This window comes from Penicillium manginii, assembly GCF_028828005.1.
Source record: "Penicillium manginii strain IBT 31320 chromosome Unknown utg000002l:1.0-5564898.0:1.0-5567710.0, whole genome shotgun sequence".
In the NCBI taxonomy this organism is placed as follows: domain Eukaryota; kingdom Fungi; phylum Ascomycota; class Eurotiomycetes; order Eurotiales; family Aspergillaceae; genus Penicillium; species Penicillium manginii.
Window position 1 is genome coordinate 4433699 of NW_026643103.1, and position 20061 is coordinate 4453759.

At 49.8% G+C, this 20061-nt stretch overlaps 5 protein-coding genes across 5 annotated transcripts; all 5 read left to right on the forward strand.

Annotated features, from left to right (window-relative positions):
* Positions 1-1327: 1327 nt before the first annotated feature.
* Positions 1328-2506, forward strand: N7533_002951 (INSIG family protein; the record flags this gene model as incomplete). The annotated part of the gene is made up of 2 exons (XM_057099601.1): positions 1328-2065; positions 2138-2506. 2 exons carry the CDS (start codon positions 1328-1330, stop codon positions 2504-2506), a joined length of 1107 nt encoding a protein of 368 aa, XP_056964737.1.
* Positions 2507-3331: 825 nt separating this feature from the next.
* N7533_002952 (phosphoribosylaminoimidazolecarboxamide formyltransferase/IMP cyclohydrolase) lies at positions 3332-5410 on the forward strand (the record flags this gene model as incomplete). Its single annotated transcript, XM_057099602.1, has 5 exons — positions 3332-3347; positions 3453-3579; positions 3700-5083; positions 5127-5186; positions 5255-5410. 5 exons carry the CDS (start codon positions 3332-3334, stop codon positions 5408-5410), a joined length of 1743 nt encoding a protein of 580 aa, XP_056964738.1.
* Positions 5411-6438: 1028 nt separating this feature from the next.
* On the forward strand, positions 6439-8318 carry N7533_002953 (serine hydrolase domain-containing protein; the record flags this gene model as incomplete). The annotated part of the gene is made up of 4 exons (XM_057099603.1): positions 6439-6952; positions 7026-7136; positions 7197-7458; positions 7517-8318. 4 exons carry the CDS (start codon positions 6439-6441, stop codon positions 8316-8318), a joined length of 1689 nt encoding a protein of 562 aa, XP_056964739.1.
* A 4004-nt stretch (positions 8319-12322) lies between these two features.
* On the forward strand, positions 12323-13141 carry N7533_002954 (uncharacterized protein; the record flags this gene model as incomplete). The annotated part of the gene is made up of 1 exon (XM_057099604.1): positions 12323-13141. One exon carries the CDS (start codon positions 12323-12325, stop codon positions 13139-13141), a length of 819 nt encoding a protein of 272 aa, XP_056964740.1.
* A 3786-nt stretch (positions 13142-16927) lies between these two features.
* On the forward strand, positions 16928-18497 carry N7533_002955 (universal stress protein; the record flags this gene model as incomplete). Its single annotated transcript, XM_057099605.1, has 3 exons — positions 16928-17253; positions 17328-17718; positions 17772-18497. The coding sequence occupies 3 exons, from the start codon at positions 16928-16930 to the stop codon at positions 18495-18497; spliced, it is 1443 nt and encodes a 480-aa protein (XP_056964741.1).
* Between the last annotated feature and the right edge of the window lie 1564 nt (positions 18498-20061).

Below are 20061 nucleotides of genomic sequence, written 5' to 3' on the forward strand. Positions count from 1 at the left end.
CCATCATTACCTATTAATAATTCCATCTCTATGTAAGATTGTAAAGAAATGGTCGATGCTCTCTTTATTAGCCAGGTGTTGGTAGCGTAGGGTTGAAAACGTCCGGAATCTAAATCCGAACGAACTCACAAGCTCTACATAGTCCCAGTCAATGCTCATCTGGCTTGCGGATGGTCTTGGTGTAGTTGAAGTATTTATCTTCAAGTCAATTCTCCGTCTTTGACCCTTTGCCCTCTGTAATAAAACAATAGGATCTTAGGGTACCATCCTGTCCTACATATAGATCTTCTAGCCGATATGTCAGCTTTCAAGTTGGTATGATTCATACCTCGATAATAGCCTTTAAAGCATTGAAATATTCCTACCTAAATATTTCGCAAGACTTCTTCTGAATCGAACTGTTTGGTCCACATGCTCTTTGACTTATTCAAGGTCGTGGTCAAGGCGGAATCGTGTAGCAACCAGCCACGGTCCACTCACATTTCTTTCTGTCTTGCGTATATCTGATGGATCATGATGCTTCTGCTCTACCTCCCCTCCCCTCCTCCAGAGACCTGCGGGGTTCTCAAGTATATCCACTGCGGCAAAGAACACGCATGATGCCACTGGGCCGTGTCTTGTCTCCCCCACAGTGACATCGTAAAGCTGCAGCTGCATGACTGTCCTTCGTCGCATGTGACGGCCCCTCTTCTTCGCCTCTTTTTGCCTCGTTATTCATGTCCTGGTGGACTTTGTATGTCGTATTGCCCCCTCAAATCTCCATTATATGGGAGATTCATCCTTGAAATTGGAGGGGCTGGCTAAGGGTCTCTGGAGATCATCCATCCATTTCCCCGATAGCCCCGTAAATTCAGTAAAGTCATGAGATGTAGTGGCCCCACAGCCTCGGGATCAGCCAGTCCCAAAAGTAAAGCTCCCAGTCTAGGGCAAAATCAGAGGCTAAAAAGGGCAAAGAGCCCCCTAAAGAGGTAAGTGAGTAGTGGCCAACGATAGCGGGGGCATAAGTAGTTTGTCAGAGTCAAAAGTTCAAAGTTCGCCGCGGACCACTTTGCTCCCGTTCTGACGTCTTCTCTCCTCCCCAACACTTTTTCCCTTCTGGTGCCATCTTTGCAGATTTCTGCCCAACACTCAATCCGATCACCTTACTAGTCCTTTCAATACCTCTGGATCCTTTCTCCTAGTTCATCTGTGTAAGACAACTCATCCCTCATTCCTTCGATTGAATCCCCTTTCCCGCCGTGCCTCCTATCAATCTGGCTACCGACTTGTCGAGAATCCTTGACCAATATTTCATTCTACAGAACGCGACTACATTCACCAATACAGTATGGTGGATTCACCTCGCATCTTGCGGCCGCGTCCCCGCCGCATGTTCGACGTGACCCCTGCCTCCAATGAGTCCTCCGAGCCCGCAACACCCGCCGAAGCATCCAACTCAGACTTGCTGAGCCCCAACCTCCAAGATGGCGAATCGAACTCGACCAGCGTCAGCCGGACGGGCTCAATCCTAAATCTGACCTCCTCAACCCTCTACGGCATTTACAAGCCCACTGCATTCGATAGCTACCGGGATGAGTCCAGCCCTTGGGGCACAGAAGCCCACACACCTGTATCCGAATACCCCCCGGAGCCCTCGCAACAGGCGGCTGTGAAAACCGCGACGGAGCCTCGTGAGTTTGCCTTGCGACGAACGCGTTCGCGGCTCAGCCATGGAATGTTTCGCGGAGTGATTCTGCCCCAGGCGCTGAGCAGTGCGCTGCTATTTGGTTTCGGTATTGTTTACGGGGTGATCACCATCAATCTGCATGACAATCACTGGATCACACCCGTGAAGCTGGAGAATGTCCACTACTACGACTCATGGCAATACCTCGGGTTCTGGGGTTTGGCGGGCATCGCTTTGGGTAACGTTTTGCCTTGGTTGGACAGCTGGCGTGACCGCGAGCTCGTAGAGGCCGACAAGTCCAAGCGCGCGCGCAATGAGGATAATGACCAAGAGCGTACCCCGTCTTGGGTGACTGTGGCACGCAGCGTTGGAGCTTTCGTCGGTATTGCCTTTGCTATGGTATGTTCGAACTTTTTGTTATGTCTGCAGTGGATCTTTGCTAATGTTTTCGATTTTTTTTTTCTTCTTTAGCGACGACTCCCTTGGGAATCCACAACACAGGCCTCCCTGACCCTCGCCATGGCAAACCCCGTCCTCTGGTACCTCATCGACCGAACTTCCACTGGTTTCCTTCTATCGACATTTGTTGGTGTGACCGGGATGAGTGCTGTTTTGGGCCTCAAGCCTGAATTGATCCCTGTCTCTACCGGACCCTCGGTGGGCTCTTCGCTACTGAATGGAACTGGATGGGAAAACACAATCGGAGCCGGAGTCACACAGGAGAGCATTGCGGTTCGCACCTGGGTTGCCAGCGTCATTTTCTGCGCATGCGTCTGCTTTGGAAACATTGGTCGCCAGCTGGCGATCGGAGCTGGCAGCAAGGATACCCTGAAGCCCTGAAGCAAGCGAAGTGGAAGAGGGAATGAATGTATCAATCACATCATAGTCCAGGACAATACTTTGAAATCAGGAGTGACACTATGATTAGTAGTATATGTAATTTGAAATCAACCAAATCTTTACACAGATATTTTTTTCATCGGATAAATAGAAATTGATTGAAAAGAGGCAAGGGAAAAAAAAGTGAGATAAAGCAAACTAAAAAGAAGGCTACGAGGCTTGAGAAATTCTGATTTGTTCGACTCCCAACATTAAAGAGTATTGTGGTTTTCCAAGAAGGATTGTAGTGTCAATCATTGCAGTTCCTGCCATTTGACACGATGGTCAGGCAGATACTGCACCCAAGATCGACTCTGTGTGACTTGCACACTCGGTCTCCATTCTCTATGACGATTTCCTGGCTTCCTAGGACGGATCCTCAGCGGAACGCTTTTTGAGAAGAATGTGATTATTTTGCGTTGTTCATGAAGAAAAAAAAGAAAAGAGGAAATGCGCGAGCCCGCGAAAAGCTTTTGAACCACTGGGTCATGTGACTACTGAGTCATCGTTTACTAGCTTGAGTCAATCAGCAAATCACAGAATCACAAAATCACGTGTTGAAGGTAAGCTCGTGATTTTCATGCCTGAAGTTTGTGGCAGCAAACATCCCACCACCCCGCGCCGATTGCGGCCCCTCCAGCGGGACAGAATTATTTCTTTTCTTCACTTCACCTGTACCCCCGTTGCTATTTGGATTCAGGTATGTGCACCCCATAATCAATTGAATCATCAATTGGAAGCCCTCTTTAACACCTCGGTCTTCTAACAACTCTTAGTGTCGACATCATGTCTCAGAAGTCCGGTAAGGCAATCTTGGCCTTGATATTACTTCCCCGAACTATTGCACCATAGTCTGGGGATCCGCCGATGCACAATACTGATCTTCTCTTCTTTCCCTCCCCAACAGCTATCATCTCCGTCTATGACAAGACTGGACTGCTTGACCTGGCCAAGGGCCTGGTCCAGCAAAAGGTCCGTCTTCTTGCCTCTGGCGGTACTGCCAAGATGATCCGTGAGGCCGGTTTCCCTGTCGAGTAAGTCCCTCTCTAAAGACGTCATTGCCATTTAAAAGATGGGAAAATTCATTCTCATAACCACAAGAATGGCTTTTGAAAGCCTGTGATTGGCATTAGATACTGACCATTTCTTTGCAGGGACGTCTCTGCCATCACCCACGCCCCCGAGATGCTGGGTGGCCGCGTCAAGACCCTCCACCCCGCTGTCCACGGTGGTATCCTCGCCCGTGATATCGAATCCGACGAGAAGGACCTTGCTGAACAGAACATCTCCAAGGTTGACTTCGTCGTCTGCAACCTGTACCCCTTCAAGGAGACCGTCGCCAAGGTAAACGTCACCATCGATGAGGCTGTCGAGGAGGTTGATATTGGCGGTGTCACTCTGCTGCGTGCCGCGGCCAAGAACCACAAGCGTGTCACCATTCTGTCTGACCCCAACGACTACCCTGAGTTCCTCAAGGAGCTCGAGGCTGGTGAGATCACCGAGCCCAGCCGCAAGCTGTATGCCCTCAAGGCCTTCGAGCAGACTGCCGACTACGACTCGGCCATCTCAGGCTTCTTCCGCAAGGAGTACGCAGGCAACGGTGTTTCGCAGCTCGCCCTCCGCTACGGCACCAACCCCCACCAGAAGCCCGCCTCCGCCTTCATGCCCCAAGGCAAGCTGCCTTTCAAGGTCCTGAACGGCTCCCCTGGCTACGTCAACCTGCTCGATGCTCTTAACGCCTGGCCTTTGGTCAAGGAGCTTAAGCAGGCTCTTGGCTTCCCCGCCGCCGCCAGCTTCAAGCACGTCTCTCCCGCCGGCGCTGCTATTGGTGTTCCTCTGAACGAGAAGGAGCGCAAGGTCTATATGGTTGATGACATTAAGGGCATTGAGTCCTCCGGTCTCGCTCAGGCCTATGCCCGTGCCCGCGGTGCTGACCGCATGTCCAGCTTCGGTGATATTCTCGCCCTGAGCGACATCGTCGATACCCCCACTGCCAAGATCATCTCTCGCGAGGTCTCTGACGGTGTCATCGCTGCCGGATACGAGCCCGAGGCCCTCGAGATCCTGTCCAAGAAGAAGGGCGGCAAGTACCTTGTTCTGCAGATGAATGAGGACTACACCCCTGCTCCTGAGGAGACCCGTACTCTGTACGGTGTGCAACTCACTCAGCACCGCAACGATGTTGTCATCTCCCCCAGCAAGACCTTCGGCAACATCATCACCCCCAAGGGCTCCGCTGCTCTTCCCGAGGCTGCTCTCCGTGACTTGACCGTCGCCACCATCGCCCTGAAGTACACTCAGTCCAACTCGGTCTGCTACGCCCTGAACGGCCAAATCGTCGGTCTGGGTGCTGGTCAGCAAAGCCGTATCCACTGCACCCGTCTGGCCGGTGACAAGGCCGACAACTGGTGGATGCGCTTCCACGACCGCGTCATCAACATCAAGTGGAAGCAGGGTACCAAGCGTGCCGACAAGAGCAACGCTATCGACCTGCTCTGCTCTGGCCAGACCCCCCCGCACCGACGCCGAGACCGTCGAGTACGAGCGTGTCTTTGAGGAGGTCCCCGCTCCCTTCACCCAGGAGGAGCGCGAGGCCTGGCTCCAGAAGCTTAGCGAGGTTGCTGTTTCATCTGATGCCTTCGTAAGTTCTCCGATCGTCGTTCAGGCTTTCATATTCTTTTTATGCAGTGCTAACCGTGATATTTGCAGTTCCCCTTCATCGACAACGTCTTCCGCGCTGCCCGCTCTGGTGTTAAGTACATTGCTGCCCCTACTGGTAGCCAGAATGATACCCCTGTCTTCGAGACTGCCGAGAAGCTTGGCATCACTTTTGTGGAACAGGGTATCCGCCTTTTCCACCACTAAATGTTCATTGCGGATTTGGACAATTCTTCGAACACATTTCGGTTCAAAAAAAGACACTTAGTTTATGATGATGATAGCTTTCTTGTTTAGTAAATAGAAATTAACATATGTTCTGGATAATTTCTGACCAATCTTATTTATCCTCTCCTTTTTCCAATCGCCACCCCTGGTCTCTGAATCTCAGGTCATCCGCCTTTGTTCCAAGGTTTGACTGTCGGAAATAACGTTGTAATGCCTTTTCAAAGTTAATATAACGAGATCTATCACAAGCCTCCTAATCTAACACGAATCGGACCCAAATTTTGTTATCATGAGGATGATTAAGGTTTTTAGGTCTCAACTGCCCCTTGTTGCACAAGATACTCACTCGCACACAGTCTTGAGCTTCGGGTCAACATCCCCTGTGGTACAGAGAATGGAAAGCGATAGTGAGTGAAAACCGAGTAGGGTGGTATTTAGGGCCAAGCATCCACCAAAATCCAGAAGAGTAGATCCCTTGCCTCTCATGATACGGAATGAAGGGAGTGTAAACAAATTATACCTTATGAAATTGCGATACAAATGCCAAAGTGGATTTTAATTTAACGGAGATTCCTAGTCCCCAAATCAACATGATGCTTCTCGTCTGTTAATCTGTGTCTGGATGGATTCTTACACGTAAATAGGTCTAACTCTATTGGCTCGGCGCAAATGAAGCCCATTCTTTGTACTTGTCAACTTTAATGTTTAGGCCAATCACAACAGCAGTCTCCACACCTATAGCCCTGAATAAAGCCAAATTATATGCCTAAGACTCACGCTAGCGGCACAAATACTAGCCGATATCTACATTCCTAGGAGTCCAGGTAATACACAAGTGGTTTAGTAACCCCAGAAGCCTTACACATGGGAAGAAGAAAACCACAACAGATTCCAATGGTGGGAGGGAACCAAAGGCCACGGGGCTCATTTAATTATGAGTGACCACGGCACTCTTAAATGGGTTGAAAGTAAAAGTCTATCCATCTATTCGAGACAGGAGGCATATCATGATGAAGCCATTCTCATTACTCTTGATACTTGGAGCTGGCTTCTTCATCGATGTACTAGCAGCCCCAAGTCCCTGCCCTCTAGTTGGGCCCGCCTTTCCATGGCCTACACCGAGCTTAGAAAACAAATGTCTTGATACGGCACGAAGAAATCTTTCTGCTCTTCTTTTTAAAGCAGCGAATGGATCTACGAACTCCATCGCTGTTCAGGCATTCGATACATCCAACACCAGTCCGCTGTTTCAATGGACATATACGGCCGACAATCTCGATACTAAGTTGGGTGTTAGTCATGTTGATCAAGATTCGGTGTTTCGCGTGGGCAGCGTCTCTAAGCTATGGGCGATGACTCTATTCCTTGCAGAGGCGGGCATTGATACCTTTTCGGATCCAGTTGCAAAATACATCCCTGAGATTCAATCGGCCGTCTCGGGTGATGCAATTGATTCCGTGCAATGGGCTAACGTGACAATTGGAGATTTGGCGAGCCATTTAGCCGGCGTTGGGCGAGATTGTATGTCCGCCTTTCCTCTTCCAAGACGAGAAATTCTGCGAAAGATTCTACTGCTAACCATCCTTCTCTTCAGATGGCATCCTTGATCTTGCAGCAAACCCGTCAATGACCCAAATGGGGTTCCCTGTGCTACAACCGAATGAGATACCACCTTGCGGAAATCCCGTACCTTGTAATAGGACACGTATGCCATCGATGTTCTAGACTGCTTCACTTGATCCCTGCTAACAATCTTTCATCATAGAGTTCTTTAGCGGACTTCTACAACGGCATCCTACATTCCCCGTATCTGCGACCCCTGTATATTCGAATGCCGCGTTCCAGATTCTCGGGTATGTCTTAGAAGCGATCAAGAATGATACTTTTGAGAACCTCTTTCAAAGTCAGATCGTGAGGCCTCTAAACCTTAGTCACACTTTCTATACCGCACCAAGTCCATCCCTTGGGGTTATTCCCCAAGGCCAGGGTGCCAATTTCTGGAATATGGATTTGGGTGATGAGAATCCGTAAGTGAGCTTCGATCGATAACCATCTAGAAATATCTTCATATCTAATACATTCTAGGGCTGGTGGCATTTACTCCTCTGCCAATGACATGGCAGCTCTTGGCCGTGCAATTCTAAACAGTACCCTTATAGATCCACTCACAACGAGGCGATGGATGAAACCCCATTCTCACACATCCTCGCTTGCCTACGCAGTCGGGGCCCCGTGGGAAATTACATCTTTCTCTCTGCCGCGCTTAATTGACCTCTACACGAAATCCGGGGATATCGGGAGCTATTCATCAGTCCTTGCACTATCTCCAGACCATGGTGTTGGTTTCACAATTCTTGTCGCAGGTACCGGCGGCCACGTTGTCGCTGCAATGGTTGCCGACCTCGTGGCACAAACCATGCTTCCCGCACTCGAGTACATCGCGAAGGATCAAGCGCGAGTCCGATTCGCGGGAACTTACTCGGCTCCTAGTCGGGTGGTGAATTCTTCCATTTCGATTATCACGGACGACGGGCCCGGCCTGAGAGTCACCAATTGGACCAGTAACTCGACGGATATGTTCCAATCACTTGCGACCTTACGCGGCGCTAATGATACTTCTCAAATTACTATCCGATTATACCCTACGGGCCTCGAGACTCCTGGCAAAATTTCGTTCCGGGCCTTGATTCCGCCGGATCTGGGCTTGGCTCCTATTGGTCCTTTTACTGGTTCCTGCATTACCTGGGTGACCGTTGACTCGTATATCTATGGGAGTGTTGGTTTGGATGAATTTGTCTTTACGTTGGATGACCATTTAAGGGCTACTAGTGTCTCACCTCGGGTGCTACGTATCGACTTGCAGAGACAAAATAGTAGCAGTGGATGAGTTGTCGAAATTCAAAGCGAAGCAGAATTCCCTTATATTGGCTCGATCAAGAGAAATCCGACGAGATAGGTCAATTTGGCAGAGGCAGAGGCACGGAGAGGTGGAGGGAGAGATTGTATGTCAGTCTTTAATTAACTATCAAAAATCAGTGCATCCTCGATCTTCTAGGTCTAATTTGACGGTGAATGAATGAAAATGAAAATGAAAATCGCGATATTTTTGTCCTCCTACTTACTCTATGAGAGAAGACAAATTGAGCCGAGATTTTAATAGTAATTCCACTTTTGATAGATACAATCTGACTCGTTTGATAGAAAGCAAGGGAGCTTCGGTGGCTACCCCTCATTTTGGCTCCATTTGACAGGTTCACATACTTTCTTCTGATCGTTCTATCTAAGGTGGGTGCTCGTGCAAGCCGACGTATTAAGAGCAACTACTCAGCGACTGCCTCAAAACGTAAGTGGGAATTTTAGTGTACGAACTATCTCAACTATTTATCCTCTAGTACCGATCGTAGAGTCCGTGCTTGAATAAAAGCCCCCATTGTCTGACAAACCCATCCGGAACCTCACATCCCAGAAAGGATTAGCTCTTTGCAATAAAGCCGTTACTGGGGCCACCCATAGCAATCAGATAGGACCCTCACCGTAAATTTCCGGGCGTCGGTCGGGGTAAGCCGGGATGCAGTGAGCCAGTCTGATCACAAAGGCGTGTACGGAGTGTCCGGTATCTATTCGGATACGGACGGGGAAGACAGGGCGCAACACTAAGCTTTTCAGGGCATCAGCTGACGACATTCGGAAGGAGCTGAGATCTTGCAGGATGTCCATCTGGAAGCGCATGACCTTCCATTCGGCACCGCGGATGCTAGGTGTGGTACCCCATCCCCATACAGGTACACAGGTACAAGCACAAGCAGAAGCACGGACAGATACACAAACACAAGCACAGTGCACGGTGAATAAACAATTGGTCACCGAGCTCCAGTCAGGTGGACCAGTGGCTTCCGGTGCTGGTGGTACATCACTCTAGCCGTATTTGGAGATGATGTTTGTATACGGAGTAGTCGGCGTCTAGTATGTATTGTTCCTATCACCAGGGCGTGCGCCGCGATCGACGTGGATCGATGATCACCCGAGAGCGGACATAAAGTTGTGCATGGGCATTGACATTGTAGGCATGGGCGGGTACTCCACGCGGATCCACGCAAGTCCGTGTCGGCATCGGAGCTATCGGCGGCCGACCGTGAGCAAAAAATGAAATCGCGAAAATGCCGAACTTCCGGGCGTGAGTCAGACTTGTGGTCTGTACATTTGATCTCTCCAATCTGGCGGGGTCGGAGATTTGTCAAACTGTGCTGGGTACGGAGCACAGTTTTCAAATGATGAGCTCAGATAGATAGGGTTGGCTTGGCAGATGTTAGAAAGTTCCGTTAACCGGAATGCTGTACTGGTCTCCCCAGATATTGTCACGTGGATGGGTACGCAATGATTGCACTCTATGGCATGTATTAACTTGTTAGGATGGATCATAGTAGAGTAGTTGATTTGCGTATCAAATTCATTGTGTATAAGATATTGTGCTTGTCTTCAGGGCTACCTTCCGAAATTTACAATAAATTCATGAAGCCCTCAGGCTGGGGTCGTGTTAGTAGCATCATGATACTATATTTTCGGTCATACCTAGGTAATATGTATATAGAAGAACATTGGTTGGCACTTTATCCCAGAAACTTGAGACCTTGAACTTGAACTCAGGCTTGAAATTCAAATCGATAGCTCCCCAATCGGCCATTCTAGAGTCATTCCATGCAGTCATCATTATATCCAGTACCTAGGTAGGTATTCCAACCATAAACACCGGGACAACAGAGGCATGGTCTGTGGTCTTGGCGAATAACACCATGGTGTTGACATCATCGAGCTGTCAGAGTGGATCGGCTCGGGGTTGGTACACCCACGCCGAGCGAGGATACCCGGATCGCACTCTCCAACGTTCTTCAAAGTCGCTAGTCATCGATCCTCACTGGTCAAACCTTACAGCTACCCTATCCTCGGCGCATGGCTCCGACCGAGGCTCGATTGTTGATTCATAATCTCTTTGGCCCCAGACCGCACGATTCCCAGGGATTTCTCTGCAAGGGTTCTTCTGCGGTCGCGATTGCGAACCATAACTCGCCTTGCTCTTAATCCCGGATCATTGAGTGATGTCGTTTATTTTATCTATAGTTTAAAGGTCCACTGTTTCATGTTCGCGAAAAATGAGACGAGTGGGACGGCATTCGGTGTCTCCGGAGACCCTGGCCCACTTCTTTACGAGATTTTCGCCGGAAGGGGAGATTCGTATTCTTTCCTCGCTCTTCCTTTTTAGTTTACCTTCGTAGGGCTGGTGCAAATTTGGGTCAGGTGGGGAAGCTACTGTAAGAGGGAAGAAAAATGATAAGTTTAGCAGCGTCAGGCTGAAATGGGGGTTCTGTGCGAGACATATCCACATCGAACCGTCTTTTGCGATGCTTACAATGGAGTGCGACCAGGGAGTGCCAATGCCTAGTCGTAGCCAGGGAGACAACACTGATGAAGAGGGCGCAGCAGGGATGCTAATGAATGGGATTGGCTTGGCGCCATGGCGATAGTGTGCCTCATGGACTCATGGTATCAAGGCTGAAGGCTGATGGATTACACCGCTGGTAAGACTGCCCCCATCTGCGAATGGGAGAGGCTGATCTCAGCTCAGCTGCGCCTACCCAGGGTTGTCCCTGCAAGGATGAGGTGGAAGCGGGCTTATCGCGAAGCCTAGCGATCCGAGCCAGGCAGAGATGGGGGATGAAGGAGGAAATTGGAATTGGGTTGCCTCCGCATTCGGATTCGCATTGGCATTGGCATTTCCACGCGTTGAAGGGTGGGCCGTCTCAGGTATGTCGCAGCCTGAATGAATCCGGGGGAATGCAGCGACTTGCCAAGCTGTCCAATCTTTACAGCCGCACTCTGACTAAAACCCGAATGTCCGGAGAGTGGCTGTGGTTCTATGTAGGGCCATACAGTGATGTTCACAGTATGTACGGAGTAGATAAACGGAGTTAGTCGATCACGACAGGATTGGAAATCAGCGGCTGACTGAGAGGAATTGGAAATCACTGTATCCGTAAAGCCTAAAACCATAAATGCATACTCTGTACACGGTAAAGCATAAAGAAGGACCAGAGAGACAAGTTGAATAATCGGAGAAAGGAGCAAAAGAGCGGCCGCTCGGTCGTAAAATTTCTTTGCTCCGCGGAGGCAGCATTGGTCATCCGTGAAGAAGTGGGGCATCCAATGAAGGGTGACTCATGACAATCGATTACTCAGAATTATCTAGAATCTTTCATGAGAGGGTCTTCTGGACTTTCACAATTAAGGACAATTATTGTGATGAGTGTGAAAGTATTTTACACTATGTCTCAACTAATTAACGAAATTGAAGCGGTGTACACGCATATCCCTGGGGTAGATCTTGGCAACATAATTGGCCGAAAAGGGAAAGAGAAGAGATGGAAGGAAAATAAAAATTTCCCCCAAAAATAATTCAAAAAATTCCGAAAAAAAAAATAATAATCCAATATTATTCAGCGGGCTCGGGCTCGGATCCACGCATAAATCGGTGGGGATCTTCGTCCGATCGGGTCCCGGACTTAGCACGGCTACGCGGGCGAAAATTATTATCTGCGTTTTATTTCCCTGCTTATAACCATCCTGTCCCTCCGTTGGTTTCTTGGATCTTACTACATACACATACTCAACTGCTTGATCTCAAAACTTCCAATATTTGAAGCTTGAACATCCCTAACAGATCCTACACTGGTATCACATCAATCTACTGCACAACGAGTACCTCGCTACCCAGCCAACCTGCATTATCCACACCGCCTCATCCCAACCGCGTCGTGACTGGATGATCGCAGTATTGAGTCACCACCTTGGCAGAACGAGTCATTTCCATCTGAGCTCATAAGCACCTCAACTGCCGCAATGGACCACTCTTCCGTGTCCCCTACTACTCTCCCCAAGGATTCTTCCTTCTCCTCCGCCGCCTCCCCATACTTCGCCTCCCTCCAACGGAAGCGTCAACAGAAGAAGATGAGCATCACACAAACATACTACCTCGCTCATACCGCCCGCAAGAAGCTCACTCGTGAGGCTTCGCGGGCTGATCACGATCTCCGCCTACTGGTTGGCCATGCCAACCTCCTCGACAGCTTGATGCTCGATCTCGCCGATGCCGAGCGTGATCAAGAACGCTGGTTTAACCAGACCGTCCGCGGCGCCACCAAGGAGGAACCACGACACATCCAATGGGCCTCGACCGTTGTCGAAGAGCCCGAGGAGGACTGGGATCCGGAGGATGCCTCCGACCTGGACTCGGAAGCTAGTGACAGCGACAGCGAGGACGATTCCGACTTTGATGAGAACGACTTCATCATCAATACCCCCATTCGCCGCCGGGCTCCTTCGCCCCCGGCTCCTCTCTCCATCCCCGAGCTGGAAGAGGAGGACGACGAGACCGATTCCGACTTTGAATATGATGATGAGGAGGACCTGGATGATCTCAGCCTAACCCGATCTCCCTCGCGCCAGTCGCCGCCTGAGCTGCTGGCCGACGTGGACGACTCGTCTGAGGACGAGGCCACCCCTCCATCCCCACCACAACCCACTCTCGAAGTCTTTGACGAGAAGGAGCCCACTACCATGGCCATTCCTCTCGCCCCCGCCGACCAGGATTCACCCCATCTGTTTGAGCCAGGGTACTACGTTTCACAAGAACAGAGCACCATCATCGAGGCGTACTGATCTCGCCCGACTATGACGCGTCTTGTTTCTGCTCTTGTATACCACGACTCTTACTTTTTTGAAACCATTTATGATACCCTGATGGCCTGAACGACGAAGCGAATCCTTTTCAGCAACACTTTACTTTTTTTATTATTACTTATTCCACCATCTCCTCTTTCTTCTACCATGGCGTTTTGGAATGGCCGCATTTATGGACCATGATACATACATTCGACTCCTGTGGAGTCAGCATCTCATCTCACGACTACTCCGATAGTCCCATTTGCTGTTCTCTTTTCTTTATTTCATTTTCTTTATTTGACTACTCCCTGGAAAACGGGTACCAGTTCTCCCTCCCCCCTCCCAAGTGCAGCGCACGACACGGAGGAGGGGTATGGTTTGAGACGGTCTATAGGGACGAGGAATTTGAATCCCGACCGGGCACATCTGATCTGTGCGAAGTACAGTACATAGAAAACAAAATACAAAGATTAAACTACAGAACACATACTCCAATACCTAGTAAAACAAACACCAGTTTTAAATCGGGGCCTGTCTTGCATTCCAGCGATGTCCGTAGTTCATTCAAGTGTCTCTCCTTTTCCTACTCATTGGCCCTAATGGCCTAACTGCCAACTACACCGGTTCAACGGTGCATGTGACCCATCGCCGTCGATCGGACTGCATTGCCCTAGTGGATCTAGTATAGGTTGCTGGCTTTCGGCTCCTGCTAGTCTGCCCAACCAAATAAGGCGGTGCTGGCGCATTCCTCACCGCTGATGGATAGATCCACATCAAGGGGGGGTCAATAGTCTCCGATCTTCGCGGCTAAGACGGCATAGTCGGTCCGCTACGGATGCTAGTGTCGTGAAGGGTTTGTTAGGGGAGGGAAAATTAATAAATTAGTGGGGCTGTTCAGGGTCAGGGTCAAGGTCAAGGTCAGCTGGGTGCGGACATGATGTGAGGAGGAATGCGGAGGACAGGAGAGACAGGACACAAAGAGGCTGGGAATTGTTTACGGAGAATAGTTATGTGTAGCGACTTGCGAAGTACGGAGTACCGATGTATGCAGACTATGTTGGGATGAGCGCATGTCGGCACTCAATTATTGTCAATGCCAAGGTGATTGACGAAAGACGGGGTCCTAGCCATATCCATAGTCATAGTCGTAGTTTTCTAGTACTCCATACGGAGTACGGAGTACTACGAGTAGTATCACGTCTACTCTGTACAGATGGTTCTCCGCTGGGGGCGCCGTTAGGCTGACATATCCTCACTGCCACAAGGTGCACGGAGGCTAGTTATTGGATAAGGTAGATACGAGTAGATCCGATGTCCACTGGTAAGGCGTTTACCATATGCGCTCTGTAAGAGAAGGTCCGTGTTTCTGCGATAGGGGCAATTAGGAAATTACGATTGCTCCCCGAAAGAAGACAACCTTGGGAAGACACAAAGAATACTAGAGGATAAGGGAAGGTCGGGGGTTGTGATCAGCGATCTGCAAACCCTTTCTCCCTTTGACTCGGACGTTATGGCGTGCTACCATGGTACTCACTGCTTTGGCATACATACTAGGTACATATGTACATATGTGCAGAGCGCAGACATCGGTACACCTGCAGCTTGGAAGGCCTGCTTTTTGAGTCGTCCTACTGGATTTAATTTCCATATCTGGTTTGAGGGAGGAGGCCTATGCTCATTGGCGAGTGTGAGAACTTCAGGTTGAAACTGAACTTTAATTGCGCCTTTGTACTCCGTACCGAGTACTTGGAAGTTGATCTCACACGTCAAACACTCACGGAAGATTAACCAAACACCGTCCAGATATCATTCAAGAACTAGAGAGCTTAACCCCTTTCGAGATTTGCCAACCTCTGATCTAGCCACAGGGAGCGAGGGGATTGAGGCTCTACAGGGAAATGTGGAACTACCGGAGAACATGGGTGCACCGACTGTTCTCGATGAAGTGGAGAAGTAGAACGCTGGCAAGTCCTAGAGCCTTATGCTGATGCCCTTCCACCTGTCATCTCTGACTGCGTTGTGGCCAGCCAGGAATATCAGCCCACTGAAGATAGTCGCCCGCCCCAACAATGTCGTAGAACTATTGGCCGAATTTCACGCTCAGGCATTTGCCGAAGATTGGTGCTAGATAAGGAGTAGTAGAGTATTTCATGAAGGGAATATGATGATGATATGTGCTGTTCTCGACTCCCTAATATACACAAGACGTCTAGCGTAGGCTTGGTTAAAAAGGCGTACTATTTGGGGTGTATGTTGTTTATATTCAGAGCTATGGAAAGGAGAGGATAGGATTGAGGGAGGAAGCTATGGATATGGCTGGCCTAACATGTACGTCAACTGACCTGAAGTACCGATGGAAGTGTGCAGTAATAAAAGGTCTGTGATGTCCTGAGATGTTCTGGGCAGCACATACGCTACACTGACAGGGCCAGCGAGTACATTACATTGTCCGAGAAGTCTGGGTAATATCATCAAACGCTGTCGTGCGAAGGGTAGAGCATTATGCGTACAACTACGGCCTTGGCCAGATGCATGATTGAGAGAGCACTCATCCAAAGAGGGCTTGAAGTTGAGCTTGTGCCATTCGCAGTGTTGAAATTCGATGGCAGCAGTGACAGAGGCTTTGTCAGTAGAAGTATAATAGTTGATATATGGGCAGATTGATATTGCCAAGAGAAGCGTCGGCGGCGCTCGGCAGCGTAGGTCTGCTCCAGAATTGACTTGGAAGTAGGCAAAGGTTCTGGCTTGAGTGAGTCCAGCCATGAGCGAGTCTCTTTGATGTATTCCGATTGCGATTAGGAGTTGGTAATAGATGTGGTGGCTAGGGAAATGGCGATGGGATTAGGAGGCTTCCTCCAGGGCAGCCCGCCAGCACGCCAGCGACTGAAAAAGTCCTGGGGATCATCCTTGTCCCCGTTGTAGACAAGACCAGTGATTAGCGAAGAAACCTGGTTGCAAGAAAGGAAGAAGCAAGAGCGTAACGAATATTGTTATAAGCGACACAGGCGTTTCCGGCAGTGTTGATGTAATACTTGAGGTTTTCCTTGATAGTTGTGTTGATCCAGGGCACGTGCCCTCCCATTTGTTGAGTTTGACTGGATCGGGTCCAGAGGTGACAGCAGGAGATGTGTCAGCTGATAACACAGTAGTATTTGTGGAGGAAGCAAATTGCAACTTGAATGTGTGATATGTGCTATGGATTCGAGGTGTGGAAGAAGGTGAGGGTTGTAAATCGTAGAGTCCTAGGGTTAGTATATCGACTGTACAATGGAATACTACGATTTGATTGGTCAATCCCCTCAGCTGTGCCCCGAATGAGTCAGTATGCTATCGATAACCCCTCACCGCCTGCTGTAATTGGGCGACCCCTCGCTGCAAGCGTCACCATCTCTAGTTCTCCGTCCCTTCCATCCCTAGCAAAACCTTGGAATCTACGGTGAAATATGGAGTCACGCGCTTGCAACTGTGGAATCGACAGCAAAATTCTCTTGGCCGAGGTGCATGACTGAACGTATCACTTAAGCCTGCCTTCCAGTGTTGACATTCGCATCGTGTGGGACCATCTCCATCCTATCCCCACAAACCACAGAGCACAGACAAAGCACAGCTCCGAGCAGTCTCCTGATCAACATCTACTGGTCACCGGTCAATCAACTCCCACCCGAACGGCGCAGCAGTCCAGGTTTTAGCAAGAGAGTTGCGTAGAGCGCTCTTCTCGAAGGACAACAGACACCCGGACCACATCTCGCAGGCGGCCGGATCTCATCTACCCCTCGCTGCATGATGTCAGCTCCGCCTTCTCCTAAACCTTCCGTCGAGTCCGACGACCGTCCCAGCACAAGCGAAAGCGCACTGCAGTCGAAGAAATCCGGCCACTCACGCAGCATTTCATTTGAAGATACAAAGGCACGCGATCACAGCCCACGTCGGCGCTCGATTCAGTTCAATGTCGGCGCCGCGGAAGCCCAACTCCCTACCCGCTCGCTGAGCTTCAAGGAAAAACGGCTATCTTTCGGAGGGGAGCACCTGATTAAAGAGGAAGAAGACGAGCCAGATAGGGAACATCGACACCAATCTATTCCTCGCGGGTCATCACCCCCACCGCCAAAGTACGTTCTGCCTTGATGATGGAGGTCCCCTTGCCAGCCCCGCCCCCCCTTGTCAATACTGACTCATACTATAGGACCTACGAGCGAGGCGTTTCATTCGACACATTCGACAATCGCGATGCCCCCAACTTTTCCCTGACTCTAAACTACAAGCATAAGGGATATCAAAGTACCCGCCGAAGCCGGACCTTTTTGTGTGGCACAGACCAGAATGACTACTCTGAGTTTGCCCTAGAATGGCTGATTGACGAGCTGGTCGATGATGGTGACGAGATTGTCTGCCTACGAGCAGTAGAGAAAGACTCGCGCATGGCGAGCGAAGCGGCGATTGAAGAAGGCAAATACCGCGAGGAGGCTAAGAAGCTATTTGAGCAGGTCATGCAGAAGAATAGCCAAAACGAAAAGGCAATCAGCCTCGTTTTGGAACTAGCCGTCGGCAAAGTAGAAGAAATCATACAGCGCATGGTATGTCTGTTCAATACGTCTATCATTTGTCCACGATGTCTAACCCAATGCAGATTCGTATATATGAGCCTGCTATGCTGGTTGTCGGAACACGAGGTCGCAATCTGAAAGGCGTGCAAAGTCTCCTGCCAGGATCCGTCTCCAAATACTGTCTGCAACAATCACCGATTCCCGTGATCGTCGTCCGTCCATCACCCAAACGGGAGAAGAAGAAAAAGAAGCGACGCGCAGATCCGACCCGACGGAGCTACAACCATATCCTCGAGCTGAGCGAAAAGCGTGGTAGTGGACTTTTCAACCCCAATGCCAGTATAGAAAGCGAGATATCCAAGCTGCCCGATGAAGAAGCTGCCGTCGCCAAAGCTCTGGGTCTCCCTGCTTCCTACTCCCACGCGAATTCACGCAGCTCTCTCTCTGTATCAGACCGCAGCAGTATCAGTCAAGACGAGTCTGATTCACCGTCTCCCGTTCCATACTCGCTTGACTCAGTGGTTATGAAAAGCCCGTTGAATGGCAGTCCTGCTAGCTCGGAAGAAAGCGTGGTTGTCAGCGAAGACACGCAAAGGGGAATGTCGCCAGGGCCATCGGCTCGATCGCGCTCACCACCACCTGATTATGATTCGGCAGATGACACATCTTCGATAACAAGGACTTCCACTGCAGAGAAGACCGATGGAGAAGACTCAGACGCCGAGACATCCGTGCATCAGATTCGTGTTTCCATCCCTGTGATCGAGGTTTCCAACGACCAGGAGAAAGCAGAATCGCAGAAACAATAATGTGGCCCTATTCATCTATCACCTTTGGCCCACGCCTGATGAATTCCCCCGCCACACACTCCACTCAACTAACAGTTATGCCTTATGCATTCTTCGTACACATCCAGATTCACCTTGCATGGCCTGGCCCATATACCCTCATGAGCGCACACAATACCCCGCCAAGCCAATGACCCCTATTCTATCATTCTATTTTCAACCCAATTCCTCTCTGCTCTGCCTCTAGACAATCAATAGAGACTTTTCCACCGGGAGCTCTGAAGTAAAGATACGACATGATCTCCACAAGCGCAGAGGCCCCCGTCCTACTAGTAGGTAGTAACTACAGTATTTCCGGAAATCGGTGTCACCCCCGGCACAGCCGTGACGATCCACTAGGACTTTACGAAATATTCAGGGATTTAAGACTCTGCATAATCTACCACTCGTGGAGGGCCTCAGAGTCGCTGTGGAATTTGAATCTGTTTCTTGCTCGTTTTCGTCATGTATCCCGGATCTTCATGACGATTCAAAACTGTTATTATAGTTTTAATGAACCTCTTTCGCTACTAAGTTTCCTTTGTATCTTATCAGAATCGCCTGAACTTCCGCGCGTAGTGGAAAACAAAGCGATGAAACATGGCAAGAATACCGGGACGTCTACAACAAAAGCTGGGGCTAATCCTGACTAGCCGGGCAAATTGCTCTGATCCATCATATCCGTCATCTGCTGGTTGAATGAAAACCAGTTCCCGAGTAACTGCCGCCTGCTGCGGCCAATCCTGACCCGGGGGCTCCATGTCGAGAATAGTGAAGGATGCCACTGGATCGGTCTCTGGTGTGGCATGGCCAATGGTATATGACCCGACGTAGATCTTCCAGGTCGCCCGTCTCGATGACGTAACAAAACAGCACGATGAATGGGATGAAGGGCGTTAGAAGGATCGTCTTACAAGCACACAGTTAGGGGCTGCTGCTGATGATTGGGGGATTACGCCTTGGTACTGCGAATAAATACCAGTTGATATAGGTGGACAAAAGTGGTGAGACATTGAACCCAAAGTCCGTGCAATCCCTATTGAAGGTCGTTATAGAGTCTTGCTGCACCGGCACGACTCGATGTACGAGGGTGAGCATTGAGAGGTGAATTATTTCGTCGGACGCAAAAACGAATCGTAGCTGCTCTTTGCCGTGATCATCCGTGATGGATCGATATAAGAGTTGCTACACTGTAAAGCTGCAGGTTTGTGCGTCATCCATCCCATAAATGAGGCCATGAAAAAGGAAAGATGGGGATTACATTTGTCTCACGCATATCTAGAGCGTGTCTGTCAAACTACTCCGCCAGGACTGATGCTCGACTTGTTCGCACTTCCGCGGGAAGTTGAAGGGCATTTCCGGAGTATAGTTGCTCGTAGATCTTCCCAGATGGATTAGCAAGCTTGACCTGCTGATGAAAGTACTCGAAAGCATAGGAGCGGGATACCTGTAGCTCGCCTGGCCTTGGGGCCGTAATATCGCAATCTGGGACAGTGGTCCCGAGGTCTGAAAGGCTTCGCGGCACGATAAGATAAGAAAGGCAGAG